This window comes from Artibeus jamaicensis, unplaced genomic scaffold (genome assembly GCF_021234435.1).
Source record: "Artibeus jamaicensis isolate MK-2021 breed Jamaican fruit bat unplaced genomic scaffold, CSHL_Jam_final scaffold_474, whole genome shotgun sequence".
NCBI classification, from domain to species: Eukaryota; Metazoa; Chordata; class Mammalia; order Chiroptera; family Phyllostomidae; genus Artibeus; species Artibeus jamaicensis.
This window is the reverse complement of record NW_026522046.1, coordinates 6,075,049-6,088,371: the sequence shown is the minus strand read 5'-3', so window position 1 is coordinate 6,088,371 and position 13,323 is coordinate 6,075,049. Positions and strand designations below refer to the sequence as shown.

Here is a 13,323-nt window from a genome sequence, read left to right as displayed (position 1 = left end):
TCATTTTCTCAGTGATTGCATTGACTTTCTTCTTTAGCTCTCCAGCCTCTCTCCCCTTTCTCAGTCTGCCAACCTCTAGCTATGCCATTCCTGCTGGGAACCACTAAGCCAGCTCTCTAACCCATGCACTTCTCTTCCCATCCAGCCACCATTGCCTGTTAGTTTCTGAACTTGTCTCCCTGCTTCCAGGTTTGTCCTCCTCCAGGCCTCACTCTGCATCGTACCTGAGTGACATTTTCAAAGTGGACGTTTGTACATTATAGTTGGCTTCAGCAGAAACACCAAATTCCCTCCTGTGGCTTAGAGGGGATCTGACCTTGGTCTGCCTTTCTACCTTCATGTCTTACAATGCCAGGCTCAAACACTGAGGCCCAATCAACCCGACTTTGTTCACTTCCTTCAGTGTTTATGCTATGGCTGAGGGACTTTCCCTTGGTCCTTTCCTGTCTCCCAAATGTTTCCTCCACCCCTTTTCCCCTGATTATATTGACCCAATAGGTCCCTGTGGAGGTGTTAAGCAGGATAAGAGTTTCAAGGTCTGGATAGTTCTAATTAAATGCCATTCTTGCTAAATGTTCAAACGTAGCACAGTATTTTACAGGCCACTATAACTTGATGAGCTTGAAGGGAATCCAAATGTCCAAGTTTAGGCAACTGCAAAGAAGAAATCAGCATGTAATTAACCTAATAGTATATGTAAGAAATGGCTAAGCCTCACTCCTGTGAGACAATTTTGGATGTGAATACCCTGTCTCCTTTACTCGCTGAATTAGACAAAACTACCTAATGACAACTACTTGAATTTGGTAACAGAGACATGGCTTGTCTAGGAAGTGTTCCCTGATTCTAAGTCTGGCTTAGCTGCCTCTCATCACAGTTCTTTTCAGACTGTGCAGCTCTTTACAGTTGGCTTGCTGTTTCTTTATCTTTCTTCTCTCCCCTGAACTGTAATCAGCTTGAAGGCAAGGACCCTGGCATCTGAGTCACTTCACTGTGCTCAGGGCCTAGCACAAAGTGTGAAATATAGTAGATGCTCAATAAATATTGAGTAACTGCCTACATGAATAAGTTAAAGAATTGAACATGTGGAAATGAATGAACCCAGCCAAAAGAAACAAAAAGCTTATTTACTTAGAGCATAAGAAGGAAGCTGGCCACCATCATTTGCAGACTCAAGGCAGGCAGAGGAGTGGAAAAGTTTCACAGCGGAAAGAAGGAAGATGTCAGGTGTACTGTGATGGAAGCTTTTAGCATGGGAAAGCTGTAGGCTGGCTAACCAGAAGGGGTCATCCCATCTGAATGGTTAGGGGTGCATAGTTGGCTCTCTATGGTTGGTCCTAAGTTGGAATCATGGACAGAAACTAGGGAAGCTGTTAGATATTAATCAACTCCTGCCCATTTGAGGTCAACTGTTACAGGGGTTATTGTTTGGCTTCCTAGACTGGTTACTAGAGCTAGCTAATTGACCTTCTGCAAGTTTGACTTATAGAGAGTAGGCTGTCTTCCTGGGCTGATTACTGTAGACAGTGGGTTGGTTTCCTGGGCTGCTTGCTATGGACTCTGGGTCAGAGTTTTATTTTTATATATGGTCTGGCCACTGCCCATTTGTATGTTCATTCTCTTATATTAATGTTTATTGGCATCTAATGTACATCTTCCTTCAATTTGTGTTGATTATGTGGTGCCTTATTTACTTTTCACCATACCTCTGTGGGGTAGGTATTACCATTTCTGCTTAACCCTGATCACTTCAAAGCTGATGCCATTTACACCTTCTGTCTTCTGGCTCCCCTTGATGCCTTTGGTTGTCTCCCCTACCCCACTCGCCACCCGAATTCACTAAGGGCAGGGTTGTGGGGGTTCTCACCCAGCCCAAGGTTGCCATCTTCCCAGACATGTTATTATCCTAGCTCATCTCCTTCCACAACACTAGTTCTGGATTTATTTCTTTTTTAAAAAAATATCTTATTTATTTATTTTTAGAGAGAGGGAAAGGGAAGGAGAAAGAGTGGGAGAGAAACATCAATGTGTGGTTGCCTGTCATGTGTCCCCTACTGGGGACCTGGCCTGCAACCCAGGAATGTGCCCTGACTGGGAATCGATCTGGCGACCCTTTGTCTCACAGGCCCGTGCTCAATCCATTGAGCTGCACCAGCCAGAGCTGATTTCTTCATCTTCAGTGATCTTCACCTCCAGACCTCTTTAGTCACCCATGCCTTAACCATCAAGCACATCAGTCATCACCACCAGGCAAGGCCTCTTCTCTGATAGACAAACGCCATCATTCATTCTGTGGTTGAAGTGATGTCCTACCCCTTAGTCCTCCCATGAAGTAACAACCAATTCTGGGTAATGGCATTATGGTAGATTTCAAAATACCTTAAATTAGTTTTTGGTATTTTCTAAGATGTCTAAAATGTATAACATGAATAATACCCCCAAAACTCTCTAAATATTTTTTTACCCTTTAAAAGTGTGTCACCTATGGGACCACCAATCATTCTATCTCTGTTCTAGAGGGAACAGGGAAGGAAGGCAGCCCATCTAACATTGCATAGTCAAGTCACAATGTAATCAGGACCTGTAATGATGAAGCTCCTTTAAAATAAAGTTACCTCTTGGGAATTACCCTTATGAATAATTAATTCATAGGTTTCCAACGATCATGACAAACACAGTTGATAATCATGTTTGAGTGGCCATGTTCCAATATGTGGAGTATGGTGGTTGATTTTATGTCTTTGCTAGTCTAGGCTGTGGTACCCTGTTGCTTGGTCAAACACCAGACTAGATGTTGCTAAACACTTAAATCAGTAGACTTTGATTAAGCAGATTACTCTCCATAATGTGAGTGGGTCTCAGGCAATCAGATAAAGTCCTTAAAAGAAAAGACTGAGGTGCCTTGAGGAAGAAAGAATTCTGCCTCCAAGTTGCCGTGAGACTCAAGGTGGCAGCATCAGCTCTTCTCTGGGTCTCTGGCCTGCAGGCCTGCCCTCACAGTCTCATGAGCCAATTCCTTAAAATTTCTATGTTCATGTCCTGTCGGTTCTGTTCTACATGTGAGTGACATAAACTCCTTGGCACAGCAGAAATGAAGATCAACAGGACCCACCTCTGTAAATCACTTCCTCTCCACCCCCAGCCATCAGTCTTCCGCACCTCTAACTCCTCCTCATTAAATCGGGCCCAGCATCTGATACCACTCATTTGTGGTTGTTGAGTAAGATTATCCTTTAGCAGGTGGTTTCACGCTAGTGTGCTGTGTCATTAGCATTTTAAGCTTCTTGTTCCCAAGTTGAGGAAGGAAGAGTCTTACACTATCCTTGAATAGAGTGTTCCACTAACAGGCGAAGAGTTTTTATCACTAGGCTTCCTGCCCTGCCAGTGTGAGTTGCCAGATCCTTGTCCCATTTCCATCCCTTCCCTTGCTCCCCTTCTCTGTCCTAACCCCTGTCTCAGAGTCTCCAGGGCCTATTTGCACACTGTTTCTTTAGGGAATGTCCAATATTTTAGATGACAATGTGAAGCCTGTCTTGTCCTCCACCCTGCAAATGCAAATGCAAATGCCTCTCAATATTTCCTGAAGCTTCTCAGTCTCTGTGAAGAGCAATTCCTACTGCAGGAAAGGTGGCACAACTGCCTCTGCTTCATGAGTGGGCTCTTTCCTCTGGGGCGCTTTTCCCACACTGTGGACAGCAGACAGCATCTCCTCCCTTTTGCCTGCCTCTTCAGACTTCCAAATGCAGATTGTATCCCTCCCACAGAAGCAGGCTACTGGAAGCAGTGGCTCTCTAATTGTGCTAAGGGGTACGTATTTTTAGATTCTTTCCTTTCGTGTTTTTCACAGAGCATGTGATTTACTAGCACCTCCTCTGCTCATTCTGGGAGAAGCTCAATGACTAGATGAAAATTTCTACAGACTCCAGGGGGTTGACATGCTCAGGGCTCCTCTCAGCTCTGAGCTCCTGCACTTTCAGAACTACTGGGGTCATCTGCACCCCATGTTTCATGGCACTTCCTTCCCTTCTGCTCCCGCCAGCTGCAATCAGGGCTCTTTCATCAATCTTGCCCGAGAATCACTCACACAAGACTTATATGTATCATAGAACTTTATTGAACAAGGAGGAACATGGGAGTTGTTTTATATCTCAGCAAAAACCAAACAAGTAAAATTATATAAGTACCATTGTTGTTTCTTATAATCACCTTTGGGAATTTCTCTCTTGCCTCCTTTCTCCCCAGACATGATTCTCTGCTAAACTATTTGCTACTTCCTTCCCCTCCTGCCTTACTCCCTCTGAAAGCAGAGGTAGCTTCATTCAGTTTAGATTAAAAAACAACAACTAAACAAGTTCTGAAGCCTCCTACACTTAGTGTAAACAAAGAACATGGAGAAATGAAGAAAACAGAAACCCTCACCATTGTGCAAAAATGGACCCCCTTTCTTTCACACAGTGAAGCACTTCAGCTGCAGACACACACACACATGCACACATATGTACACACACGCAGCCAGCCTTGCCTCAGATGGATAGAACCCTTCTCAGGTCCCCAGTGAAAATCCATCTCCCTCCGTTTTCTCGTTTCATTTTCTCCTCTTGAATCTCAAAAGCTCTCAGAGAAAATGACTGCTCCTTCTTCCACTCCATATAAGTAAATGGCAAGGAACCATCGTGCATAGTGTGACAAGAAAGAGACCTGGAGAGATCCGAGCAGTGGGCAGAAGTGCTGCTAGGAGCGTGGAGGTTTATTTACAAAAAAGGAAGATGATTACTGTGGTGGAAAGCCACACTGTAGGCCCCATGGTATGCACTCAATGGGCAGCCTCAAAACTCTCATTAGAAAAGGCAAGCACAAAGACAGACTAAACCTAGACTCCCTCATGCAGCAGCTCAGTCCCAGCCCTGAGTTTGTCCAGCTCTTCACTGTTGTAGCCTGTGGGGCATGGCTGGTACTTGGTACCTAAGGCATCTGTCCCGGAGGAACAGTGATGATGCCAGAGGCTGCAGATGCCATAGACAGTGGCCAGCACAGCTGCCCCTAAAATCAGGTGCCAGCAGAAGAAGATTGTGAGAAAGGCAAGGTCCACAGGATTTTCTGATCTCCAGGGCTGCCCAGAAGGAGGAATGTACAGCACCGTGCAGATCTGCAGCAGCCAGGTGCTGAACACCAGCCCCATCCAGGACTTGAGGAACCAGAGTGGGGGCTGGTCAGGGACCCACACCTCAATCATAAGCACCAGGCCAACCAGGAAGGCAAGCACTATGAAGAAGATGTGCAGGCGGATCTCCAGGGCGTCCTTGTGCTCAACGTGGGATGCCATTAGCAGTGCCAGTGTACAGCAGGCCAGGGCCTCAGCTGCTCGCTCCAGCTTCATGCTCTGCTGTGCCTGGCATGATTGGCTCACAATGTCCACCAGGCCACTGAGCAGAAAGAATGTGTACATGGTGACATGCTGCCAGCTATTTGGGAACAAGAATGGTCGCTGAGGGTCCTCCCAGTCTACTATCTTCAGCCGGTTGACTCCTGGGGGGTAGAAGAAGTCGGCTATCATGCCAACGAAGCCCATGACAACCTTCACCACTCCTTCCACAGGTACCCAATTCCACCACCTGTGTCCTCGCTTCTCCCTTGGGGGTACAGGGGGCTTGAAAAACCTCTGTCCACGTAGCAAGGCCAAGGACGCCAGCACCGATAAGTAGAGTGTGTAGAGGAGGAAGAACACTCCTGGCAGCAGGTGTCCCTCGAGGTTTCCCATTGTCTCCGTGTATGTGTCTGGGCCAAGAGGGCAAGAGCTGGAAGATGAGCAGCAACCTCACAGGGCCCTCCTCACAAGCAAGAGTGACTGCTTCTGAGCGCTGGAGAGATCTCCCTGACACAGCCCCACCCCAGCCTCCCACACTTGGAAAGGCATGCCTCCCTGTGCTGGGAGCACCTGAGTCCTGCCCAGGGTGGGTACCTCATTCTGTCCCTCACTTAAATGGGCCACACCTGGAATTGCCACCTCTGCCCCTCACAGCTGCACTGATTTACCCTTTATCTCGAGCCCTTCCACCACACCCACACCAAAGAGTGGTGGAGGGAAAGGTTAAGGTACTCCAGCAAAGAAGGGTGGTGGCTGACTCTCTTCTATGACTGTGTCTGTGTGCCAGGAACATTGCGTATGTCTTCTCAGTTAAATCCCTCAACAAGGCAATGAGGGATTAAGCAAATTTTACGGGTGAATCAAGACTCAGAGGGGTGAAGGGTATTACAAGGTAACACGCCTAGCAGCCAGCACAGCAGACCCAGGCCTATTCATGTGTTTACAAAGTCCAGAGTTTGTGCACAGCAAAATGACTGAATCTCAGCTCCAACACTGCAAGTTTCATGATTATAGGCAAGTTACTTTGTCCTCTTCAGCCTCAGTTTCCTGATCTGTAGAATGGGAATAACAATTACTTCATAGGCTTTTTGTGAAGATTAAATAGAATAATGTATGTAGAGTGTCTGGTACATAATAAATACTCAACATAAGGTAGTGATTATTAGTAACTTTACTATTGTTATTACTAAAATTCCTTGCTAAATTCCTATGATGCTAAAGTTGTGCAAGTGTTTCTATGAACAATACCAAAGCAGGATCAGAGAGAAAATAAAAAACATAATTATATTAAAAATTATAAAGTTTTTTAATTAATGGAAATTAAATATGACAGTTAACAATTTATATATTAAATTACTGTTAACAAATTTCAAAATAAACACAAACTAAAATTATACATATATAATATATAAATGAAATATACATATATATATACCATTCGGCTGCTACTCCTGCACAGAGTCCATATCTAACAAAATGTTAGTCTCCTTACAGTGTGAAGTGCTCTTAGAAATAAAAAAGTTAAAACACCTCCATAGGAAAATGGGCAATGACATAAAGTGGCTATTCAAAACAGTAAATGCTGAATAAACCTATAAAATTCAGGATAGTAAATCTCACTGGTACATGAATGAATAATAATAAAATCTTCATGATACCTGCTAGATGAAAGTTTGTCTGCCCCCAATATTCATATGCTGATGCTCTAACTCCCACTGAGATGGTGTTTAGAGGTGGTCCTTTGGGAGATGTTTATGTTTAGATGGGGTGGTGAGAGTAGGACCTTCGTGATGGGATTAGTGCCCTTGTAAAAAGAGGAAGAGAGAAAGACGTCTCAGAAGAATGTGTATTGTTTGGTAGTGGGGTAGAGTGTTTATATATGTGTGTGTGTGTGTGTGTGTGTACATACACACATATTAATATGATTGGTTTGTTGTATTGTCCAAGTCTTCTGTTTCCATGGGTTCTCTCCATGTGCATACACTGGGAAAGGCCATGTGAGCACAGGGCGAGAAGGGGGCTGTCTGCAAGCCAGGAAGAAGGCCCTCATCAGAATGCAGCCATGTTGGCACCCTGATCTCAGACCTCCAACCTGTAAAATATCTTCCAACCTATGAACATGTGTAGTTTAAATGTTCATAGAACATTTGGGCTGTGGCATTTCGTTAGAGCAGACCAAGCTGACTAAGATAGAATTTTGATACTGTGAGGTGGGGTGCCACTGAAAGAAATACTATATTTTTGTGCACTTTTGCCAAATTTTTTAGGGAAAGGTTGAATTTGGGGTGTTTGCATATATGACAGTTCCTAAAAATGTCGACAGCAGCTTTGGAACTGGGTAATGTGTATAAAATGGGAGAGTTTTAAGGTTCATACTAAAAAAAGTCAAGATTGCCATGAAAGAACAGTTGAAGGTGACCCAGGGGAGAGCTCCAAAAGAAGAGAGAGCTATAGAAAAAACTTCCATCTTCTTACAGAATATATAAATAGTCATGAACAGAATGTTGGTGGAATAGGACTATAAAGGCTATTTTGGTGCAATCTCTGATGGGAATGTAGAACATGTTATTAAACAACAGAGAAAAGGTAATTCTTATTATCAAGTGGCAAATAACTTGGCTGAGCTGTGTTTTCTGGAAGGTAGAACTTGTGAGAGATGAAATTTACATGTTTAGTTGAGAAGATTTCTAAGCACAGTGTTGAAGGAGAGGCTTTATGCCTCCTGACTGCATATATAATAGTAAAAAGAGAAAAATGCAAAAAGAGAAAAACGAGTTGAAGAAGCAATTATTAAGAAAAAAACCCCAGAACTTAAAGATTGGAAAAATTCTCAGTGTGTCCATATTGGGAAAAATGAGACAGCTTGTTCTGAGGTCTACCCTAAGGGTGTGGCTCAGCAACCCTTTGATAACGAGACTGTATGCGTGAACCTCAGATCTACTCAACAACCTCATCAGAAACACTGCCAGTTTTAACTGAAAGGGATGCACCTGAGACTAAAGGAAGGGAGGCCATTGGACTTCTCAGATCCTGCAAGACTGGACCATAGAGCTTTTTGGCTGTGAATATGTGCTATTCTTCAAGACGAGGGAAGAATTGTCCTGAAGGCAATTCTGAGATCATCAGACCTAGTTTCAACAGGCCAGACAGTGGCCGCCTGGAGACTTGGGGGTGGGGCCACCCAGAACTGTGGGCTGGCAACCCACTCAGCAGAGCTACAGGAGTGGGATTGCCACCCCAGTTGGTCCTGACCCCGTGGGGCAGATAGCAGACCATGAAACCATAAGATCTAATGATATTTGTCTTGCCAGGTTGTAAACTTCCTTGGAATGATCATTCTTTTCTTCCAACTTCCCCCTTTGGGAATGAGAATGGTTACCCATGCCTGTCCCATGGCTATATTTTGAAGCACATAACTTTTCTGGTTTCACGGGTTCACAGCTGGAGAGTTTTGCCTCAGAGTGACTCATCTTCTTTTTCCCCCACATCTGATTTAAATATTTGGATGAGAGTAGATTTTAGAGTTGAAGCTGCTATTGAGTGAGATGTTTGGGATGGAATAAATTCTAGTAAAGACACATAATACTAGATTCTATTCTCTTTCAGTTGGTATTGGATACAATATCTTCTTCATCTTTTTACTTTCAATCTATTTGTGCCTTTGGATATAAAATGACATGTCCTTTTAAAAAAGATTTTATTTATTTATTTTTAGAGGGAGGGGATGGGAGGAAGAGAGGGAGAGAAATATCAATGTGTGGTTGCCTCTTGCACATCTCCAACTGGGGACCTCTCCTGCAACCCAGGCATGTGCCTTGACTGGGAATCAAACCAGTGACCCTTTGGTTTGAAGGCTGGCACTCAATTAATTGAGTCATACCAGCCAGGGCTAAAATGACATGTTTTTATCTATTTTGCCAATCTCTGTTTTCTACTGTAGAGTTTAATTCTAATATTTAGAATAATTACTGATAAGAAATGAGCATTTTGCTTTTTGCTATATACTTATAGCTTTTTGGTCCCTCATTCTGAGAAATACTGTCTTCTTTTGCATTGAGTTTGTTTTTTTGTAGTGAAATAGTTTCCTTTTGCATATATTCGATGGGTATTTTCTCAGTGGTTACTATGGGGATTGCACTTAAAATCCTGTATTATTCTAATTAAATTTATACCAGTTTAGCTTTTATAATATAAAACAACTCTGTTGCTATACACTCTGCTCCTATCACCTTTCAATTATTGATGTCACAAAATTAAATCTTTATGTATTGTGCACCTAAAACCATAGATTACTAATTGGCTTTAATACATTTGTCTCCTGAAGTGTGTAGAAAACAAATATGGAATTACAAACCAATGTTATAATACTACCTTTTAGCCCTGGCTGGTGTGACTCAATTGATTGAGTGACAGCCTAAGAAGCAAAAAATCAGTGGTTTGATTCCCAGTCAGGACACATGCCTGGCTTGCAGGCTGGGTCCCCAAGAGGAGGTGCGTGATAGGCAACCACACACTGATGTTTTTCTCTCTCTCCTTCTCCCTCCCTTCCTTTCTCTCCAAAAATATATAAATAAAATCCTTAAAAAATAATTGCCCATTTGTTTACTTTAATGAGATCTTTGTTTCTTAATATGCCTTCAAGTTATTATCTATTGTCTTTTCATTTCAGTGTGCAACTCACTGTAGCATTTCTGGAGAGGCAAGTCTAGTAATAATGAAAAAAATCAACTTCTGTTTATCTGGGAATGTCTTACCTTCTCCCTCATTTTATTAAATATATATTTTTATTTTATTGATTGTGCCATTACATTTGTTCTATTTCCCCCCCTCCGTTCCCCTCCACCCTGCACACCCTTCCCCCACCATCCCCCCTTGAGACCACATGTCTCAAGTCTTTAGATTCTCTATTTCCCCTACTATTCTTGCCCTCCTCCCTATCTATTTTCTACCTACCATCTATGCTACTTATTTTCTGTATCTTCTCCCCCCTTCTTCTTCTCCCACCCCCCTATTGCTAACCCTCCACATAATCTTCATTTCTGTGGTTCACTCCTGATCTAGCTGTCCTCTTAATTTGCTTTCGTTTTAGATGTGGTTGTTAATAACTGTGAGTTTGCTGTTCTTTCACTGTTCACCTTTTTTATCTTCTTTTTCTTAGGTAAGTCCCTTTAACATTTCATATAATAAGGGCTTGGTGATGATGAACTCCTTGAATTTGATCTTATCTCAGAAGCACTTTATCTGTCCTTCCATTCTAAATGAAAACTTTGCTGGGTAGAGCAATCTTGGCTGTAGGTCCTTAGTTTTCATGATTTGGAACACTTCTTTCCAGCCCCTTCTTGCCTGTAAGGTATCTTTTGAGAAATCCACTGACAGTCTGATGGGACTGTCCCCTTATCTCTTGCTGCTTCTAGGATTCTCTCCTTCATTTTAATCTTGGCTAATGTAATGATGATGTGCCTTGGTGTGTTCCTTCTTGGGCCCAACTTCTTTGGGACTCTCTGAGCTTCCTGGATTTCCTGGAAGTCTATTTCCTTTGCCAGATTGGGTAAGTTCTCCTTTATTATTTGTTCAAATAAGGTTTCTACTCTCGGCTGTTCCTCTTCCCCTTTGGTACTCCTATAATTCAGATGTTAGAGCATTTAAAGATGTCCTGGAGGTTCCTAAGCCTCTCCTCATTTTTTAAAATTCTTGTTTCTTCATATTTTTCTGTTTGGTCATTTTTTCCTTTCTTCTGGTCCACTCCTTTGATCTGAGTCCCAGTTTCCTTTCCATTACTTTTGGTTTCCTGTGTATTTCCATTCATTTCAATTAGTTTAGCCTTCATATGTTCCTCTAATTTGTGACTAAAATCAACCAGTTCTGTGAGCATCCTGATCACCAGTGTTTTGAACTGTGCATCTGAAAGTTTGGCTATTTCCTCATTGCTTAGATTTATTGGCTCTGGGGCTCTGAGTTGTTCTTGGGCCATGTTTTGATCTATTTGTGCCTGTTATGGATGAGGAGAGGTGCCTTAGGTGTTCACCAGGGCGGGGCCACCCAGGTCACTGGTTTGTGCTGTATGTGGGGGCGGGGTCAGAGAGGGAGCAATGGTGGTCCTCTCCGCTCGCCTGGGCCACCTCGCTGCTGGCCCCCGCTTGTTTATCTGAGCACAAATGTGTGAGTCTGCTGTCCTGCGCCAGTTGCTGGGGTCTGAGAGATCTGTCTCAACGCTCACCTCTTCACTGGTTTATCCGCGTGCAAATGTGAGACCCACTACAGACAGCCAGCTGCGCCTCTTCTCTGGGTCCGCCTGTAGCTAGCCTGCACCTGGGATCTGCGCCCTGGCGTGCCGGAGTGGGATAGGGATCTTTTTTGCCTGACCCGCTCTGATGCTGGCTTTGCCCCTCTCACTGGTTTAGCTGAGCAGTTTGTTATTTTCAGACTCCGTGTTGTTTGATTTTCTGTGGTTTGGTTGCACTTATTGTTGATAAAACTTTATTGTTTTTAGATTTGGTTGTGAGAGGAAGCAAAGTGTTTCCACCTATGCTTCCATCTTGGTGGAAGTCCCCTTCTTCCTCATTTTTGAAAGATAGTTTGGCCAGATATAGGATTCTTAGTTTGACAATTTTTCAGCACTTTGCATATACATCAGCTCATTGTCTTTGGACCTCCAAGGTTCTAATGATAAATCTGATTATCTTATTGCAGGTCCTTGTATGTGATAAGATGCTTCTCTCTTGCTACTCTCAAGATTCTTTGTTTTTGGCTGTCATAAGGTTGATAATAATGAGTTTTGATGTAGGTCTTTTTGAGTTCATCCTGCTTTATTTTTATTGGGCTTCTTGGATATTTCTATGTGTGTCTTTCATGAAGTTTGGGTAGTTTTCAGCTATTATTTCCTCAAATATTCTTTCTTCCCCTTTCTCTCTCTCATCAGACATGTGCAATACATATGTTTGTCTGTTTGATAGTTTTCCACATGCCCCTCGGGTCTTTTCACTTTTCTTTAAATTTTTTCTTTCTTTTTTTCAGACTTGATAATTTTGGTTATCTTATATTTGAGTTCATGAATTCTTTCTTTTGTCTGATCAAGTCAGCCTTTAAATCTTGCTAGTAAATTTTTTTTCATTCTTCAAATAGTTTTTATTGGAAGCCCATGCATTGCCTTCATTCATTGTATTTCAAATCACTGTACATTTACCAAATCCTGCTAATAATTTTTTTATTTCAGCTATTATGCCCTTTAGTTTTAAATTTGCTCTTTTGATTTCTTTTTATGTTTTTAAAAATGTTTTTGTTGATATTTTTGTTTTGTTTATACATCATTTTCTTAATTTTTTTCCTGGTCCTTCTCAGGGATGGTTTTTATTGATTTACCTTTTCCCTTGAATGGACCATACTTTCCTGCTTCTTTGTGTGACTTCTGGTTTTGTCGTTGTTGAATAAGGAATATTTGAACTTGGTAATGTGATATATCTGGAATTTACATTCTCCCTTCTGTATGATTTGCTTTTGTTTTTCATGTTTGATTTTGTAGGCGATTTCTGAGCTGGGGATCACCCTGAGGTGTAAACTTGACATCTTCCTAGGGCTCTCCTGTCTGCTCCTCTTCCTGGGCACATGCAGTGACTTTCTAAATTCCCCTGCATGTGTGATTGCTCTCGAATGTCCTAGTCCTTAAACGTATGGCTCCGAAAAGGTGAGAAAGAGATAAATAAAATGGAAAAAGAAAGTGTTGGCTCTTTAAATCTCCTGAAAGTTGATTCAGTGAGGTGTCGTGGGGTGGGTGCTTGCAACAGTGGAGGGACAATAATGGCTGCCCACCACGGTGTCTGCACCTCTGCCAACTGAAGCAGCAATCAGTGGCAAGCTAGAGTGCAAATTCTCGATATTTGGAAAATGGGGTCCTTTTGTTCACCCTTGCTTCTGCCACCTGTGTGCAAGTTGCTCTTGAAATGTTTGCATGCATGCCTGTC

The 13,323-nt window shown here is 42.6% G+C and overlaps 1 protein-coding gene across 1 annotated transcript; it reads right to left on the bottom strand.

Moving 5' to 3' along the window:
* Window positions 1–4,870: 4,870 nt before the first annotated feature.
* LOC119056429 (transmembrane epididymal protein 1A-like) lies at window positions 4,871–5,758 on the bottom strand. Its single transcript, XM_037154845.2, has one exon. The coding sequence runs from the start codon at window positions 5,756–5,758 to the stop codon at window positions 4,871–4,873; it is 888 nt and encodes a 295-aa protein (XP_037010740.1).
* Between the last annotated feature and the right edge of the window lie 7,565 nt (window positions 5,759–13,323).

What these genes read in the sequence shown, in the direction of transcription:
- LOC119056429 (XM_037154845.2), bottom strand. Translation starts at nt 5,758, where the DNA reads ATGGGAAACCTCGAGGGACACCTGCTGCCAGGAGTGTTCTTCCTCCTC.